Genomic DNA, 15,076 nt, shown 5'->3' with positions numbered 1-15,076 from the left:
TAATTTCTAAATGACTAGTGGGTTAAGTGATTTAGCGATGTCATTGATGGCAATAAGGAAAAGTGCAACGAGTAGACCATTGAGGAATGTCGTTTAATTGGATTTTTGAGTCTTAGGCAAGCCGCACACCAAAGAAACATAAAACGAAAAACATGAAACGTGAAACATGTTTCATGAAAATAAAGCACTGCTAAACAAATCTCAAAGTCCGCCTACCAATGAAACGAGTGTGATTCATGCTCATGACACATTTTTATTTTCGGAGAGTTTCATAAATGGCCGGACGTATATTTGTTTAGCAGTGTTTTATTTCTATGAAACATAATTTACGTTTCATGTTTCTTTGATGTGCGGCCTGCGTAAAAGAACGTTATCTATTCGAATAAGTTTCGTCTATATAGGAAATTACTAATAAATTTTATATTTCCTTGAATTGACCAACTTAATAGAATTCTTATATCTAATCCCCAAATGGCACGCGTTATAAAATATAATAAAAGATAGCCACAAGCCAAACATACTTGATCACATCCAAATGACCCATGAATTACAGATTCAATATCCACTAGGTTGTCTAATGTAGATGTGGACTTTCTAAATCCACTTTGTATAAGGCTAGGTAGCTATAATATCAATAAGTCTAATACTATCTAGTACCTATCTATCAACTGAATAAACTGATTAATTGTAGCAAGTTTTGTTCTATTAAGTTTTTTCACTAAGCTAATACTTTTCGAGTTATTTGCAAGTGAATATGTTCGTTTTTTAACAAAAAAAAAATACGTTTTTAGACGGTTTTACGCAAATAACACAATAAGTATTCAATAAAAATATAGTTTATAAAAAAATAAAAAAAATGTCTGTATAAAGTCTTTATACTCAGTAGAAGCAGAGTTGTAGCTAATGAAAAGTAAGTTCTTATTCGTCAAATTCCAAATCGAATATTTCAACGTGAAATAACCAAAAGAGAATGCACATTTCTGGGTAAACTCATCGCAACTTTTTTAAAGTGTTTAAAAAAGCTTTGTTTTTGTTTTTAAAAAATTTTCTAGCATTAAAGTAAGCACGTTACGCTGAAAATAAAATTGGTCCTTTTTTGTAAAAGATAGTTTTAAAAAAGCGTGAAAATCACCCTGTAAAAGGGAACTTGCATAAAATTTTTTTTTCGAAAGAGATGCTATACATTTGCTATAAATCACAACAGAACACGATTTAAAAAGAAAAAAAGTTGTTTGTGTTTTTCGTTTGGCCCCTCAAGACGAATAAAATCAAATTATTGTTACCGCTTCACAAGTGATTTTACTTATGTATTGTTTATAATATGATCTGTAAGTTTCATCGTAAATTTAGTTTTACAGTATTTTTTTTATTTTGAAAAAAGAAATGCCTTTTTTTAAACTTTCTAATTATCAGTGATACGAAATATCCCAAAGTGTAAAGTTTGCTTTTCTGAATATTTTGTTTTTCTGTAATACAAAAATTGGTTAAGATATGGCTGTTCAGAATTTGCATATACTCGTGATTAGTGACTCATTGAAGCCCTTTTAAATACAGCCTTTCAAAAATAAGCACTTTGAACCGATGAAACTTACAGATCCTCTATAAGCATACATACGTAAAGTAACTTATGAAGCGCTACTGATTAATTTCATTTGAGATGCTAATTAGGAGGTCATTTTTAGATTTTTTTTACAAAAAAAGGGATCAACTTTATTTTGAGCGCAACTTGTTTACTTCTGATACTAGAAACTCAAAAAAAGCTGTTTTTAAACTTTTTAAAAAAGTTATGATGAGTTTTCCCCGAAAAGTTTTTAACTTTTTGGTTATTTCATGTAGAAATATTCAATTTTGACTTTGACAAATAATAAGAACCTACTTTTCATTAGCTACAACTCTGCTTTTACTGGGGCTACGACTTCATATGTCATATTTATATAAAACATTTATTTCACTTTTTGATAAGCTGTATTTTTGCTATGAATGTTTTTTTGGTGAAATACTTCCTTTTTGAGTTATTTGCGAAAATCCGTCTAAAAACGTACTCTTTTTTGAGAAATGAATCACTCGAAAAGTATTTACTTGTGAGGTCAAGACTAGTGAAAAAAACTCTATAGTCAATTTATATTTTCAAGATTTTTGCAGAAACAAAAACAAAAAAAAAATTAATACAGATTAATATGATAGTGGCTGCTGCGTTAAAATTTTGAATACGGGCCACGTAAAATTAACCGCGTGTTCTTGGCTAGTTCCTTGAGTAGGGAGAATTTTACACTTTCCTCTAAGACTAGTTCCAACAAATTTAAGCTAGGCGCGCCACTATACGGGCAGGTTTTAAAGACAACAAAATAATGCATAGGCTTTCGTATCTTTCCGTATTTATCAATCAACGATATAACAATACCTCCTTTTTCAGCACATTGCAACGGTGCTGCTGAAAATAGCGTTAAAACAGTCAAGCATTTTTTGTTAAAAGATATTGATCAAAGGAATATTAATTTATCATTGTCTAAATTTTTATTAACATATAGGAACACAGGTACTTCTCCCGCTAAGATATTTTTTGGAAGGGCTTTGCGAACGCGTCTAGATTTAATTAAACCTGATGATTTACTAAACCAACAATCAAACCCAGTTGATTTAACACAAATTAGACGTAACTTAATGCAAGCGCAAGAAAACAATAAGAAATATTATAGGAGGAGGAGACAGGTAGAGTTTGTAGTGGGGGATATCGTTTTAGTTAAAGATTATAGAAACACCAAGGTGTCGTGGTGCAAAGCAAATATTTTACGAATTTTAGGTAGAAGAGCATATTTGGTAAATCCGTTAGGTAGTAAACTTACGTGGAAAAGACATTGTAATCAAATTAAAATAGTTTTTAATAGTAATTTAGAAGATATTACTTTGCGGAGACGATGCACGATAGTTCAGAGGAAAATAATATTCAAAATAACGAGGAAAATGTTATCCAAGCCGCTACAAACTCAACAGGAAATCTAGGTGGGGAGCCTCAGCTAGACTCTCAAAATGATAGTGATGTTATCCAAGAGTCAGGCATCCCACATAGACGTCCAATAAGATCTAGAAAAGAACCAAAACGTTTTGGGTTCGAAATATAGTATTTAGGAGTTTAGTTTTGTTGTGTTCCTAAATTTAGTTCTAAGTAGGATTTTTGGGTGGGGTGATATAATGTATTGGCCATGTAATTATAAACCCCACTGGCGACGCTCATGTATTGCTAATTATCGCATTATATTTTAGTTAGTTTACAGGTAAAAGAATTAACCAGTTGTATTTGATATGTAGTCAAATAAAGATTTGTTTTGGGTTCATCCAAGTGTTTTTGTGCCGAATATGTCAGTGTATAAATTATTGTAGTCACCGAATACATAGTTAGTGAAAAAATAATCCTGTTACTTAACCTTTTCGCTGCGGAGCGGCTGAGAGGATTTGCATCCCGTCGCTGCGGCGCTAATGGACGTCTCCCGCAGTGAAGCAAATATTTTTGGCTTTTAGGTTACAGTTGACTTAATTGTCGGAATTCTATCATTTGTTTTACTTTAGTATTTTATTTCAACTATTTATTGCCAATTCTAGAACTATTATAATATATATAATAAATAATGTAGTAAAACAAATGATAGAGTTCATTTGTTCTTAGGGTTCTTCCAATTCCTCCATCGAATAATATTTACCCCTTTTTGGTGGCGGCGGCATGATGTAATACTTATTACCAGTATTTTTGATTTCAACCAAAACGTAATAATTAGCGACAATATTCACTTTACGGTACCAACGCATTCGCAATACTAAACACCTTCTCAGTTACCCCTCCTACTCATCCCGCTCGAGGCACTTTAGGTGGGCGGAAATTCATTCCGAAACCATCTGATGACATTATATATTTTATATTTTGTTTACGTTATATTTTGTCTATACGCAAATAATCGCTAAACGCAGCGAAGCGGTTAGCCCTGTTGCATATATGCGTTTCCCGCACATCTCGTGCACTACTGAAATTACGCAAATATGCGGTTCCCGCAGTCAAAGGGTTAAATAATTGAATAATTTACGCGGTTATACAAGTAACTGTTATCCAAAAATATTCAAAACCTGAACGGAAGTAGCCATCTCTTATGTTGCCTTTGACGACGTCGCTGTCAACTAATGTTTACATCCAGTGCATGTCTCATACGAATAAACTGTCTATGGTGTGGAGGCCTGCACGCTGACAGAGACGCTCACGAAAAAACTAGAAGCATTCGAAATGTGGATGTACCGACGCGTTCTTCGTATATCCTGGACTGAACATGTCACCAACATAGAGGTAATCTACAGAATCGGAAAAGAGAAAGAAATCGTGAGCACAATTAAACAAAAAAACTTGAATATATAGACATATTGACATCTAGACATATTGAGACACGATCAGTACCGTCTACTGCAATTGATTGTCCAGAGAAAAATAGACAGTAAGCGAGGGACAGGCAGGAGAAGACACTTGTTGCTCCAAAATCGGCGGAAGTTGATTCGGGCTCACATCGGTCGAACTATTCACAAGTGCTGTAAGCAAGATCAGAATTGTCATGTTAATAGCCAACGTTCGTAACGGACAGGGTACTTGAAGAAGGAAACCAATAATTAAATGTAATTGCATCTGAGCAGATTCACTCAAAATTGTGTAGGCTTAGTGTGACCAACTCCAATTCAGTTCAATGGCATCCCAATGATGTCCCAATCCGGGACATTTCAATGAAAATAGGGCCATTTTTTTCAGAAGAAGATAATTAAAATACAGAAACGCAAAAAGCCTACTGTTTTAGTTTGCGTAGAACTATAATCATCAACATCATCATCATCATCAATGGCGTTACAATTTTTCGTGAGTCTTTGCCGCGTTTACTATTACCTTACATGTTTGTCAATCCTGTGTCACTAATTCTTATTGTCTCATTCCCATTTTCTCCAGATCTTCTTTGACTGCATATTTCCACATTTTTCTTGGCCGTCCTACAGACATTCTTCCATCTGGCCCTCCCTAGAACACATTGTTTATAAGGCGATTGTCGTTACTGCGTATCACATGCCCTGCCCACCTGAGTCTATTGGCCTTTATATCTGACTAGATTTTCTTTTCTGAATAGAGACTTTAACTCGTTATTTTATCTGCGCCTCCATTCGTTTGTCACGCTGTCTCTGCAAAGGCCATATATCATTCGAAGTATTTTACGTTCCCACACCAGCAATTTTTGTATCTCGTGAAAAAGAAGTTTTCCACCTACCTCTACCAAAAGTATACTTTTCCGAACCTGATTGTAGGAAGCAAAGTTGTACTTTTACACCCTAGGGAGGAAAAGTAAAAGTGACGTCATGGTATTTCATTCATGAAATATAACTTATTGACGCCCTGTACAATATCTATTTTCTATTACGTAAGTATCTATACATTTTAACGTTTATTTATAAAACATCCTGTATTTTGCAGAATGGTAAAAAACAGTAAATTGTTATTTTGATTTAACAATAAGTGATAAATTTGATTTAAAATGATATAAATAATATCGTTAATAGATAAATATACAATATATATTTACCTAGTATAATTTAATAATTAGTTATTAATATTAACTAAAAGTAAATATACCTTGTATATTTATCTATTAACGGTATTATTTATATTAAGTGAGGTTAGAAATTGTCGGCGACAATTTGTCAACTGTACCCGCGAACGCACCTATTGTTTACATTAATAATTTGACTTATATTTGACAGTTGACAGTTATATTGTACCTACTTGTTAGTTTTAGTTCTAATAAATTTCGTTGGTTAGTTACATGAATAAATTAAGTAAAAATGAAAAAATGACTTGTTATTTGAGAAAGGTGGAAAAACCATATGTATAACATGGGAGTAAAGTGCTTTTCCTCCCTTGAATGATTACTGCCCTCCGCTACGCGTCGGGCAGTAAACTTCATTCTCGGGAGGAAAAGTAGCACTTTCCTCCCTTGTTATACAAATAGCTATTTCACTTCATTAGATGTTGCATTGCAAAGAAAGATCTGTTTCCTGCCATTATTCTCGTTTCAACTTCTCGCTCTAATTTGTTGTCATTTGTGATTGTTGCTCCTAGATATTTAAATTCTTTAACCACTTCGAAGTTATGATCGTTTATAGTAATGTTTTGCCTTATCACCGTCGTTCTTGTTTTGGGACGACCATGTAGAAATATAATACCATGAAATAAAATGCATGCGTTCTGGATGTGGTATTAGTATGACACTCTAGAAATTGTCGACTTTTTTTCGTCCCACCAATTCAACTTGATGTGAATTCTTAGAAGAATAACGTTTTCAAAATGGAATTTTACCAAAACGTTGAAAATTCGGATGGCCCAGAAGCCTTGTCCGGGACGCCGGGACACGACTTCGTAATTCGGGCCATGTCCCGGATTTTTCGGGCTAGTTGGTCACACTATGTATACTAAAAGATAGCCTTAAATCATCATGATAATTAGAAAAAAAATGAGTACCTAGACTTACCTTTACTGTTTTTTTCTCTTCCGGTTTATCCAAATTTGTGAAAGTAGCTTCGTTTTTAGTAGCATCGACATGCGTTAAGTTCGTTCTTAAATTAACGTTAACATTGCGTTCTTTACAGACTTTCCAAAGAGCATCAGCGTACCTCTTGACACCAAAAATGACGGGTAATGATGTGTTGTATGTGATGGTTACATCGTTCCTTTTGCCTTCCTAAAAAATGTAAAATATTTGGTTTTATCACTGAATTATTATTTCTTACATTTGAGTCATTAATACAAGTTATTAGACTAAAACGAATAACTAGTTATGTAGTACTGTTATAAACTTACGTGCATAGAAATCGGCCCACCTAAAAATTTGGTCATATTTGAAGTCTCGTATTTCCTAAACCTGTTGGCCGATTTAAGTGATTTTTTTAATATGTTATAGCCTTATTCTTCAACAATATCGCTGTAATAATATTATTGCTAAACAGGTACGTGTTATTTTATACCGGGTGTAACAATGATAGTGTGTTTTTTCCTCAAAGTTCGGAACACCCTGTGGAATATTCTAGCGTATATAAAATATTGAAATTAAAACTCAACTGTAGCCTTTGGCTTTCTTAACATTTTAATTTTTGATTTATTCGCTTACGTTGGATAATAAAAAAGTTAGGTATTTTAACAACTAGCAACGTTCTTTATCAATACAGGGTGTTTCTAAATAAGTGCGACAAACTTTAAGGTCAAATTCTGCATGAAAAATAATGACCATTTCATTTATAAACATATGTCCGCAAATGCTTCGTTTTTCGAGATACGGGATGTTGAATTTTTTTACAAACTGACGATTTATTTACTCCTCTAAAACCGGTTGAGATATGCAAATGAAATTTGGTGGGTTTGAAGAGGTAGTTATTGCGCATATTTGACATACAATTAAGAATTTTATATTCACCATTGGCGTGCATACGGGTCATATTACCCGGTTATATTTCCCGTATGCACGCCAATGGTGAATATAAAATTCTTAACTGTATGCCAAAAAATGCGCAATAATTACTTCTTTAAACCTACCCAATTTCATTTGTATATCTCATGCAGTTTTAGAGCAATAAATAAATCGTCAGATTGTACGAACAAATTTAACATCCCGTATTTCTGAAACGAAGCATTTGCGAACATATGATTATAAACCTAACGGTCATTATTTTTTCATGCAGAATTACCCCTTAAAGTTTGTCGCACTTATTTAGAAACACCCTGTATTGATGAAGAACGTTGCTAGTTGTTAAAATACCTAACTTTTTTATTATCCAACATAAGCGAATGAGTCAAAAAGCAAAATGTTAAGAAAGCCTAAGGCTACAGTTGAGTTTTAATTTCAATATTTTATATACGCTAGAATATTCCACAGGGTGTTCCGAACTTTGAGGAAAAAACACACTATCATTGTTACACCCGGTATAAAATAAAACTTACCTGTTTAGCAATAATATTATTACAGCGATATTGTTGAAGAATAAGGCTATAACATATTAAAAAAATCACTTAAATCGACCAACAGGTTTAGGAAATACGAGACTTCAAAAATGACCAAATTTTTATGTGGGCCGATTTCTATGCACGTAAGTTTATTTAGTAGAGACCTCATAGTCCATTCTTTCACGGTTTTTGCTCTAAATTTTAAAGAACCGCTTGGATTGACATGAAATTTGGCATGCATATAGCTTACATGTCAAAGAAAAAAAGTTATATTGTGCCGATCTGTGCTTTTGTCCTGGGGGTGACTTTCACCCCCTTTTGGGGGTGAAAAAATATATATCCAAAATAAGTCCGGAAATGGGCAAACTGACTAATTTTAAGTAACTTTTGTTCTATAGAGCTTTTTCGCCAAGTCAACACTTTTGGAGTTATTTGCGAGTGAGTATGTTCATTTTTCAACAAAATAACCACATTTTTAGACGGTTTTTCGCAAATAACTCAAAAAGTAAGTATTTTGTCGAAAATAACGTTCTTAGCAAAAATATACCCTATGAAAAAGTAAAATAAATGGTGTACGCGCTAGGTCTCTGGATCTCGTAGAACTAGAGTTATAGCCAATGAAAATAGATTCATATTCACCAAATTTCAAATAGAATATTTCGACGTGAAATATCGAAAAAATTAAGCACTTTTTGGGGAAAACCCATTATAACTTTTTTAAAGTGTTTAAAAAAAGATTTATTTATGTTTTTACAAAAAGTTTCTAGCATTAAATTTAAGCAAGTTACGCTCAAAATAAAGTTGGTCCCTTTTGTTTTTGCAAAAAAAAATTGGGAAGACCAACCCCTAATTAGCAACTTAAATGAAATTAATTGTTACCGCTCCACAAATTATTTTACTTATGTTGGTGTTTATATGATCTGTAAGTTTCATCGATTCAAAGTGCTTATTTTTAAAAAAATTTGGTTTCAAAGTAAAATTTTTAAAAATTTAAATTTTGAAAAATATGCTTTTTTTCAAAATAACTTAAAAATTGTTAGAGATACCAAAAATCTCGAAAAACAAAAAAAGTCTGATTTGCTTTTCTGAATATCATGTATTTTTTTGTTGTTCTGTTAGACAAAAATTGATTAAGATTTGGTGTTTCTAAATTTGCATACATTCGTGATCAGTGACTCGTTCAACCCCTTTTAACTACAGCCCTTTCAATAGTAAGGATGACCCTTTAAACCGATGAAACTTACAGATCATATAAACAATATATACACGAGTCAAGAAACTTGTGACGTCGTAACGATTAAGTTCATTTAAGATACTAATTAGGGGGTGATTTTCTCGATTTTTTTACCAAAACCAAAAGGGACTAACTTTATTTTGAGCGTAACTTGTTTAATTTTGATGATATAAATTTTTTTTATAAAACAAAAATGAAGCTTTTTTTAAACACTTTAAATAAGTTGAAATGAGTTTTCCCCGAAATGTGCTTCATTTTTGGTTATTTCACGTTAAAGTATTCCATTTGGAATTTGACGAATATGAACCTAATTTTCATTAGCTGTAACTCTGCTTCTACTAGGTGTAGAGACGTGATGTATACACTATTTTTTTTAAATTTTTTACAGGCTATATTTTTGCTAAAAATGTTTTTTCGACAAAATACTTACTATTTGAGTTATTTGCGAAAAACCGTCTAAAAGCATGGTTTTTTTTGTTGAAAAAATGAACATATTCACTGCCAAATAACTCGAAAAGTATTGACTTAGTGAAAAAACTCTGTAGAACAAAAGTTACTTAAAATTAGCCAGTTTATCCATTTCCTGACTTTCTTTGGACGAATATTTTTTCACCCCCAAGAGGGGGTGAAAACCACCCCCAGGGCAAAAGCACATATCGGCACAATATCACTTTTTTTCTTTGACTTGTTAGCTATGTGTATGCCAAATTTCATGTCAATCCAAGCGGTTCTTTAAAATTTAGAGGTTTTGCAATATTTTACCGTTAAAGAACGGACTATCAGCCTAATCTTAGAAAACAGTACTAATGTATTTTTTGTTCTTTTGTATGGTGTGGAGACATGGACTTTTAATAAACAATGTCTCAATAGATTGGAAGCATTTGAAATGTGGACATATAGAAGAATTCTGAGAATCTCCTGGACAGATAGAATAACCAACGAAGAACTACTAAGAATAATAGAGAACAGCAGGGAGATACTGGATTCCATCAAAATAAGAAAACTACAATATCTGGTTCATATACCAAGTGGTGACAGATTTAAATTTTACTTGTAATTAATGGTATACAGCCAGCTACAGGAAATTCTTCCTTGTGGATAGATATAAATTTGTAAAATTCATAATGCAGGAAAAGATTCAAGGAAGGCGCAGCATAGGTAGAAGAAAAATGTCCTGGCTGAGAAACCTCAAAGACTGGTTTGGATGTAGCTCAACTGAACTCTTTCGGGCTGTAGTGTCAAAAGTTAGAATAGCAATGATGATTGCCAACCTTCGTCGCGGAGATGGCACGTAAAGAAGAAGAAGAATAACTGGTTTTGTAGTATCTTGCCCCATTTTCTGAAGAGGCAGTAGGGTGAGAAGTCTCCTATCCTGGTACGGGGAAAAAGAATCAAACTATTTTATACTTTTTTTCACGTTAAGAATAGAACGTTACGCTTACGGAGATCAGTGTTGCCAAACCTTTCGCACACGGGTAGATACTCGAATGCCGATATACGATTAATTCTAGTCAGTACGGCGTGGCATCGGCGCGCTTCTATCGTCAATAAGAAATACATGGGGCTATCTCCGCAATGTTCTATTCTTAACGTGAAACGCTCTATAGAAAAAAACGGACAGGGCATTCGTGCTTTCTAGACGCGTTGTAATAACGCTTGAGGCAGGATCGCCATTTAATAATGCAGGAGTAATCAGTATTTGGGAACAGATTCGTTTTAATAAATAATAGTAATGAAACAATAGGCTGTTTCATTTGCTGTTTTGAGTCCACTGCTGAGCATAGTCCTCCCGTAAGTAATTCCATTTGCTTCCGGCCTTGAGCACCATGAATCTAGGTCCTCTTCTATGTTTCGTTTTCTCATCCCTTTGTCCTCATTTTCGTTTTCTCATCCTTCTCTCCAACTTGCTCCAGGTCTACCTCGTTTTCTCTTGTCTTCTGGTTGCCATTTTAGTATTTCTTTTGGTATTCGTTGTTAATACATCTTTGTGTATATGACTGAACCAGATAAGTTATTTTGTTGATAAGTCTGTGACTGTTCCTTTAATTCCCATTATTTCTTTAATAAGTTCGTTGTTAATTCTTTATCTTCTAGATTTTCCTGCTGTTCTTCTCCAGAAACCATTTCCATTGATCTCAGCGTTGCCAATGTTTTTTCTTTCAGTGGTCATTCCTTTCAGCTGTGTAGAGTGATACCTTTTTCTATAATCTCGTATATCCTCTTTTTATTTTCTTCGCTGGTGCATTCATCCCATAAAAAACTATTTAACATTGTAGTGACATTTCTACCTGCCGCATTTCTTATGGTTTTGCCTATTGTTTCATCGCGCGGAATATTGATACCTGGATTAGACAGAGAGACAGCGCTGAAAAATCTATTTGAATTTACTACAGCTAGATTTTTCGAGTGTGTAGAGAAACATACTGCGGTCGGACAAGCGAAACGTAGAACAGGGGTTACTGAGAGGGTATCAAAGTTGCTTTCCTACGAAGGTAATTACTTCCATTTACTAAGGCTGAAAATCAGTACACACATTCTAAATTAAATATAAATAAAAGTTATTATAGTCGGTCAGATGTATGACGGGACAGAGCCGGTCGGTCGGCCCCAATAGTCGATTGAGGAAATGAAGCATTTTGGCTCGCAATATTTTCGTCCACCATGGATTTACTTGAAATTTTCACAAAAGGTAGGGAATAGTCCAAGGATCATTTTCTACATCATGCCGCTATCATACGCTAAAACCTTGGGGGTGGTTGCCACCCCATCTCGGGGGTGGGAATTTTTTATTACATTTTAACCCTGTAATTCGATGGAAAATGTGATTCTAACAAAAAAATGTTTTTTACATTTTCTTCGTAAAACTAATATTTTTCGAGTTATTCGCTCTTGAAAATAACAGTTTTTCGACGAAAAAATCGACTTTTTTGAGAATACCTCGAAAAATATGCATTTAATCAAATAAACTGTAGATATCAAAATTGTATCTTTTAGTAACACAAACCAAATTATTTTCTAATAATATCTTTAAGACCAATACAAACCGAGATACGGCATGTTAAAGGTTAGCTTTTTTCGTCAAATGCATAATTTGAAATATTCAAAGCCAAATAATGGAAAAAATTTGCATTTTTCGAGGAAAACTTAAATAATCTTTTTTCAAGTATACAATTAGACCTTTCAAAAAATAATAATAAAAAGGTTCTAGCATGAAAATTACGCGACTTTAATCAAAAAATGTCGGTACCTGCTTTTCTCTACGAAAAAATCAGTGAAAACAACCCCCTAACTACCTTCCTAATTCAAAATTGGTCTTCACCTTTTTGTAGTTCCTTTTATATTTATATTATCAATACACTCAAGGAGTTTGACCTATTTAAAATGCCTAATTTTGGAAAAATATTATATCTCACTGTGTACTGATTGTCAGCCTTAGTAAATGGATTTAATTACCTTCGTAGGAAAGCAACTTTGATACCCTCTCAGTAATGAGACCCCTCAAAAATGATTTTGTTGGATTTTTAAAGAGCTATAAAGACTGTGTAAATTAAATTCCTTAAGATGCCTCAGATTTTAATTGGGGCGGGTTTAAAGGGCTCGAATAAGGGGGTGTTTGCTGGTAAATAGAGGTTTTAAACAGCTATATATGGCTAACTGTTCACTGTAATGAAAATATATGCACAGGGTAATTTTAGTCATTAAAAAAACTAAAATTTAGTAGAATATAATTTTTTTTCATATCTTCAGTATTTTCGGAGATATTTTGAAGTAAAAGGTGAAAAATACCAAATTGCAAAAAATCAATTTTTCTTTAAACTCCAATTATTCCAAAATTAGGCATTTTAAATAGGTCAAACTCCTTGAGTGTATTGATAATATAAATATAAAAGGAACTACAGAAAGGTGAAGACCAATTTTGAATTAGGAAGGTAGTTAGGGGGTTATTTTCACTGATTTTTTCGTAGAGAAAAGCAGGTACCGACATTTTTTTGTAAGTCGCTTAATTTTCATGCTAGAAACTTTTTATTATTTTTTTTGAAAGGTCTGTATGCTGAAAAAAGATTATTTAAGTTTTCCTCGAAAAATGCAAATTTTCCCATTATTTGGCTTTGAATATTTCAAATTGTGCATTTGACGAAAAAAGCTAACATTTAACATGCCGTATCTCGGTTTGTATTGGTCTGAAAGATATTATAGAAAAAGAATTTAGTTTGTGTTACTAAAACATACAATTTCGATATCTACAGATTTTTTAATTAAATGCATATTTTACGAGGTACAGTACAACCTGCCATATCCAGACCTGTCATATCAGAACCTCCCTATATCCGGACGGATCTACGCCGTACGGATCTACCGAGAAAGGCAGTCTTGCTGTTGGACAACGCACTAAAAGAAGAACTAAAAGATGGCAAAATAATGCATTATAGAACCTATAAAACGTGTCGATTACTGGAATGTATGAAGGAGAAAACGTTTCAGAGACTGTAAAAGAACGTGTAGACTGTAGTGGTCTTGATATCCGAATTTTTTCATATCCGGATCGGTCTGTCGCCACATTGATCCGGATATGACAGGTTTTACTATATTCTCAAAAAACCCTCTAAAAAGTCGATTTTTTCGTCAAAAAACTGTTATTTTCAAGCGCGAATAACTCGAAAAATATTAGTTTTACGAAGAAAATGTAAAGGCCGCGTCTCACCATCAAATAATTTGATCAAACAGTTTGAGCAAACTCCGGAAGTACGTCAAAGTGACGTCACAATTGCAGTTTTTTTGAAATTCTAAAAATCTGTGCTCTCACTATCAGTCTAGTTTGATCAAATTTTTTGTATTGAGTTGTCTAACTTGTTTGTACTTTATTTAAAATTAAAATTTTTCATTATTATCCACAATGAATACTCAGGATGTGACGTCACTAACTGTCACTTTCAGTTCGCTCAAACCAGTTTGATCAAATTATTTGATGGTGGGACGCGGCCTTAAAAAACATTTTTTTCTTAGAACCACTTTTTCCATCGAATTACATGGTTAAAATGTAATAAAAAATTCTCACCCCCGAGATGGGGTGCCAACCACCCCAAGGTTTTAGCATATGATAGCGGCATGATATATAAAATGATCCTTGGACCATTCCCTACCTTCTGTGAAAATTTCAAGTAAATCCATGGTGGACGAAAAAATTGCGAGCCAAAATGCTTTATTTCCTCAATCGACTATTGGGGCCGACCGACCGGCTCTGTCCCGTCACACAGCTGACCGACTATAATAACTTTTATTTATATTTAATTTAGAATGTGTGTACTGATTTTCAGCCTTAGTAAACGGAAATAATTACCTTCGTAGGAAAGCAACTTTGATACCCTCTCAGTAACCCCTGTTCTACGTTTCGTTTGACCGACCGCAGTATGCTTCTCTACACACTCACAGTAATCAACTGTGAAAAATCTAGCTTTAGTAAATTCAAAGAGATTTTTCAGCGCTGCCTCTTGGTCTAGATGTTTATAGTCGTAGCAATACTTTATCTCGTTGTTCTGTCATCTAATATGAGATTTTTTTGTTGCCTTCAAAGCACAAGTATTCTCTCATGCTTCCTTTTTGAATTCAGATGCACCTTTAACCAATTTACTCACCTTTCTAAAATAGTCCTCAGCGATGTAACAAATTTTCTGAGGTGCTCCAGGACATTTTACTGGAGAGCTTGGGAATGTAAAGTGAACCTCGCCACCTTTAACATTTTTCAGAACTTCAAAAACGTGTGGCGCATATTTGGGTGAATATATTGAGCATACTTTACTTGGATTATCCAACGCTTCTTGCAATCCAGGAACCTACAA

General features: G+C 33.6%; 1 protein-coding gene across 1 annotated transcript in view; it reads right to left on the bottom strand.

The window, feature by feature from the left end:
• The window catches only part of LOC114327398 (sulfide:quinone oxidoreductase, mitochondrial), a 52,693-nt gene that overhangs the window by 19,558 nt on the left and 18,059 nt on the right, over positions 1–15,076 (bottom strand). The window contains exons 4-5 of the mRNA XM_028276006.2: positions 14,873–15,070; positions 6,540–6,749 (exon numbers count right to left, since the gene is read on the bottom strand). Of these exons, the coding sequence (XP_028131807.1) occupies positions 6,540–6,749; positions 14,873–15,070 (408 nt within the window). The remainder of the gene's footprint in view (positions 1–6,539; positions 6,750–14,872; positions 15,071–15,076) is intronic.

The sequence above is a fragment of the Diabrotica virgifera genome, chromosome 4 (assembly GCF_917563875.1).
Source record: "Diabrotica virgifera virgifera chromosome 4, PGI_DIABVI_V3a".
NCBI classification, from domain to species: domain Eukaryota; kingdom Metazoa; phylum Arthropoda; class Insecta; order Coleoptera; family Chrysomelidae; genus Diabrotica; species Diabrotica virgifera.
Note: the sequence above shows the minus strand (reverse complement) of the source record. Positions and strands in the feature narration are given on the sequence as shown.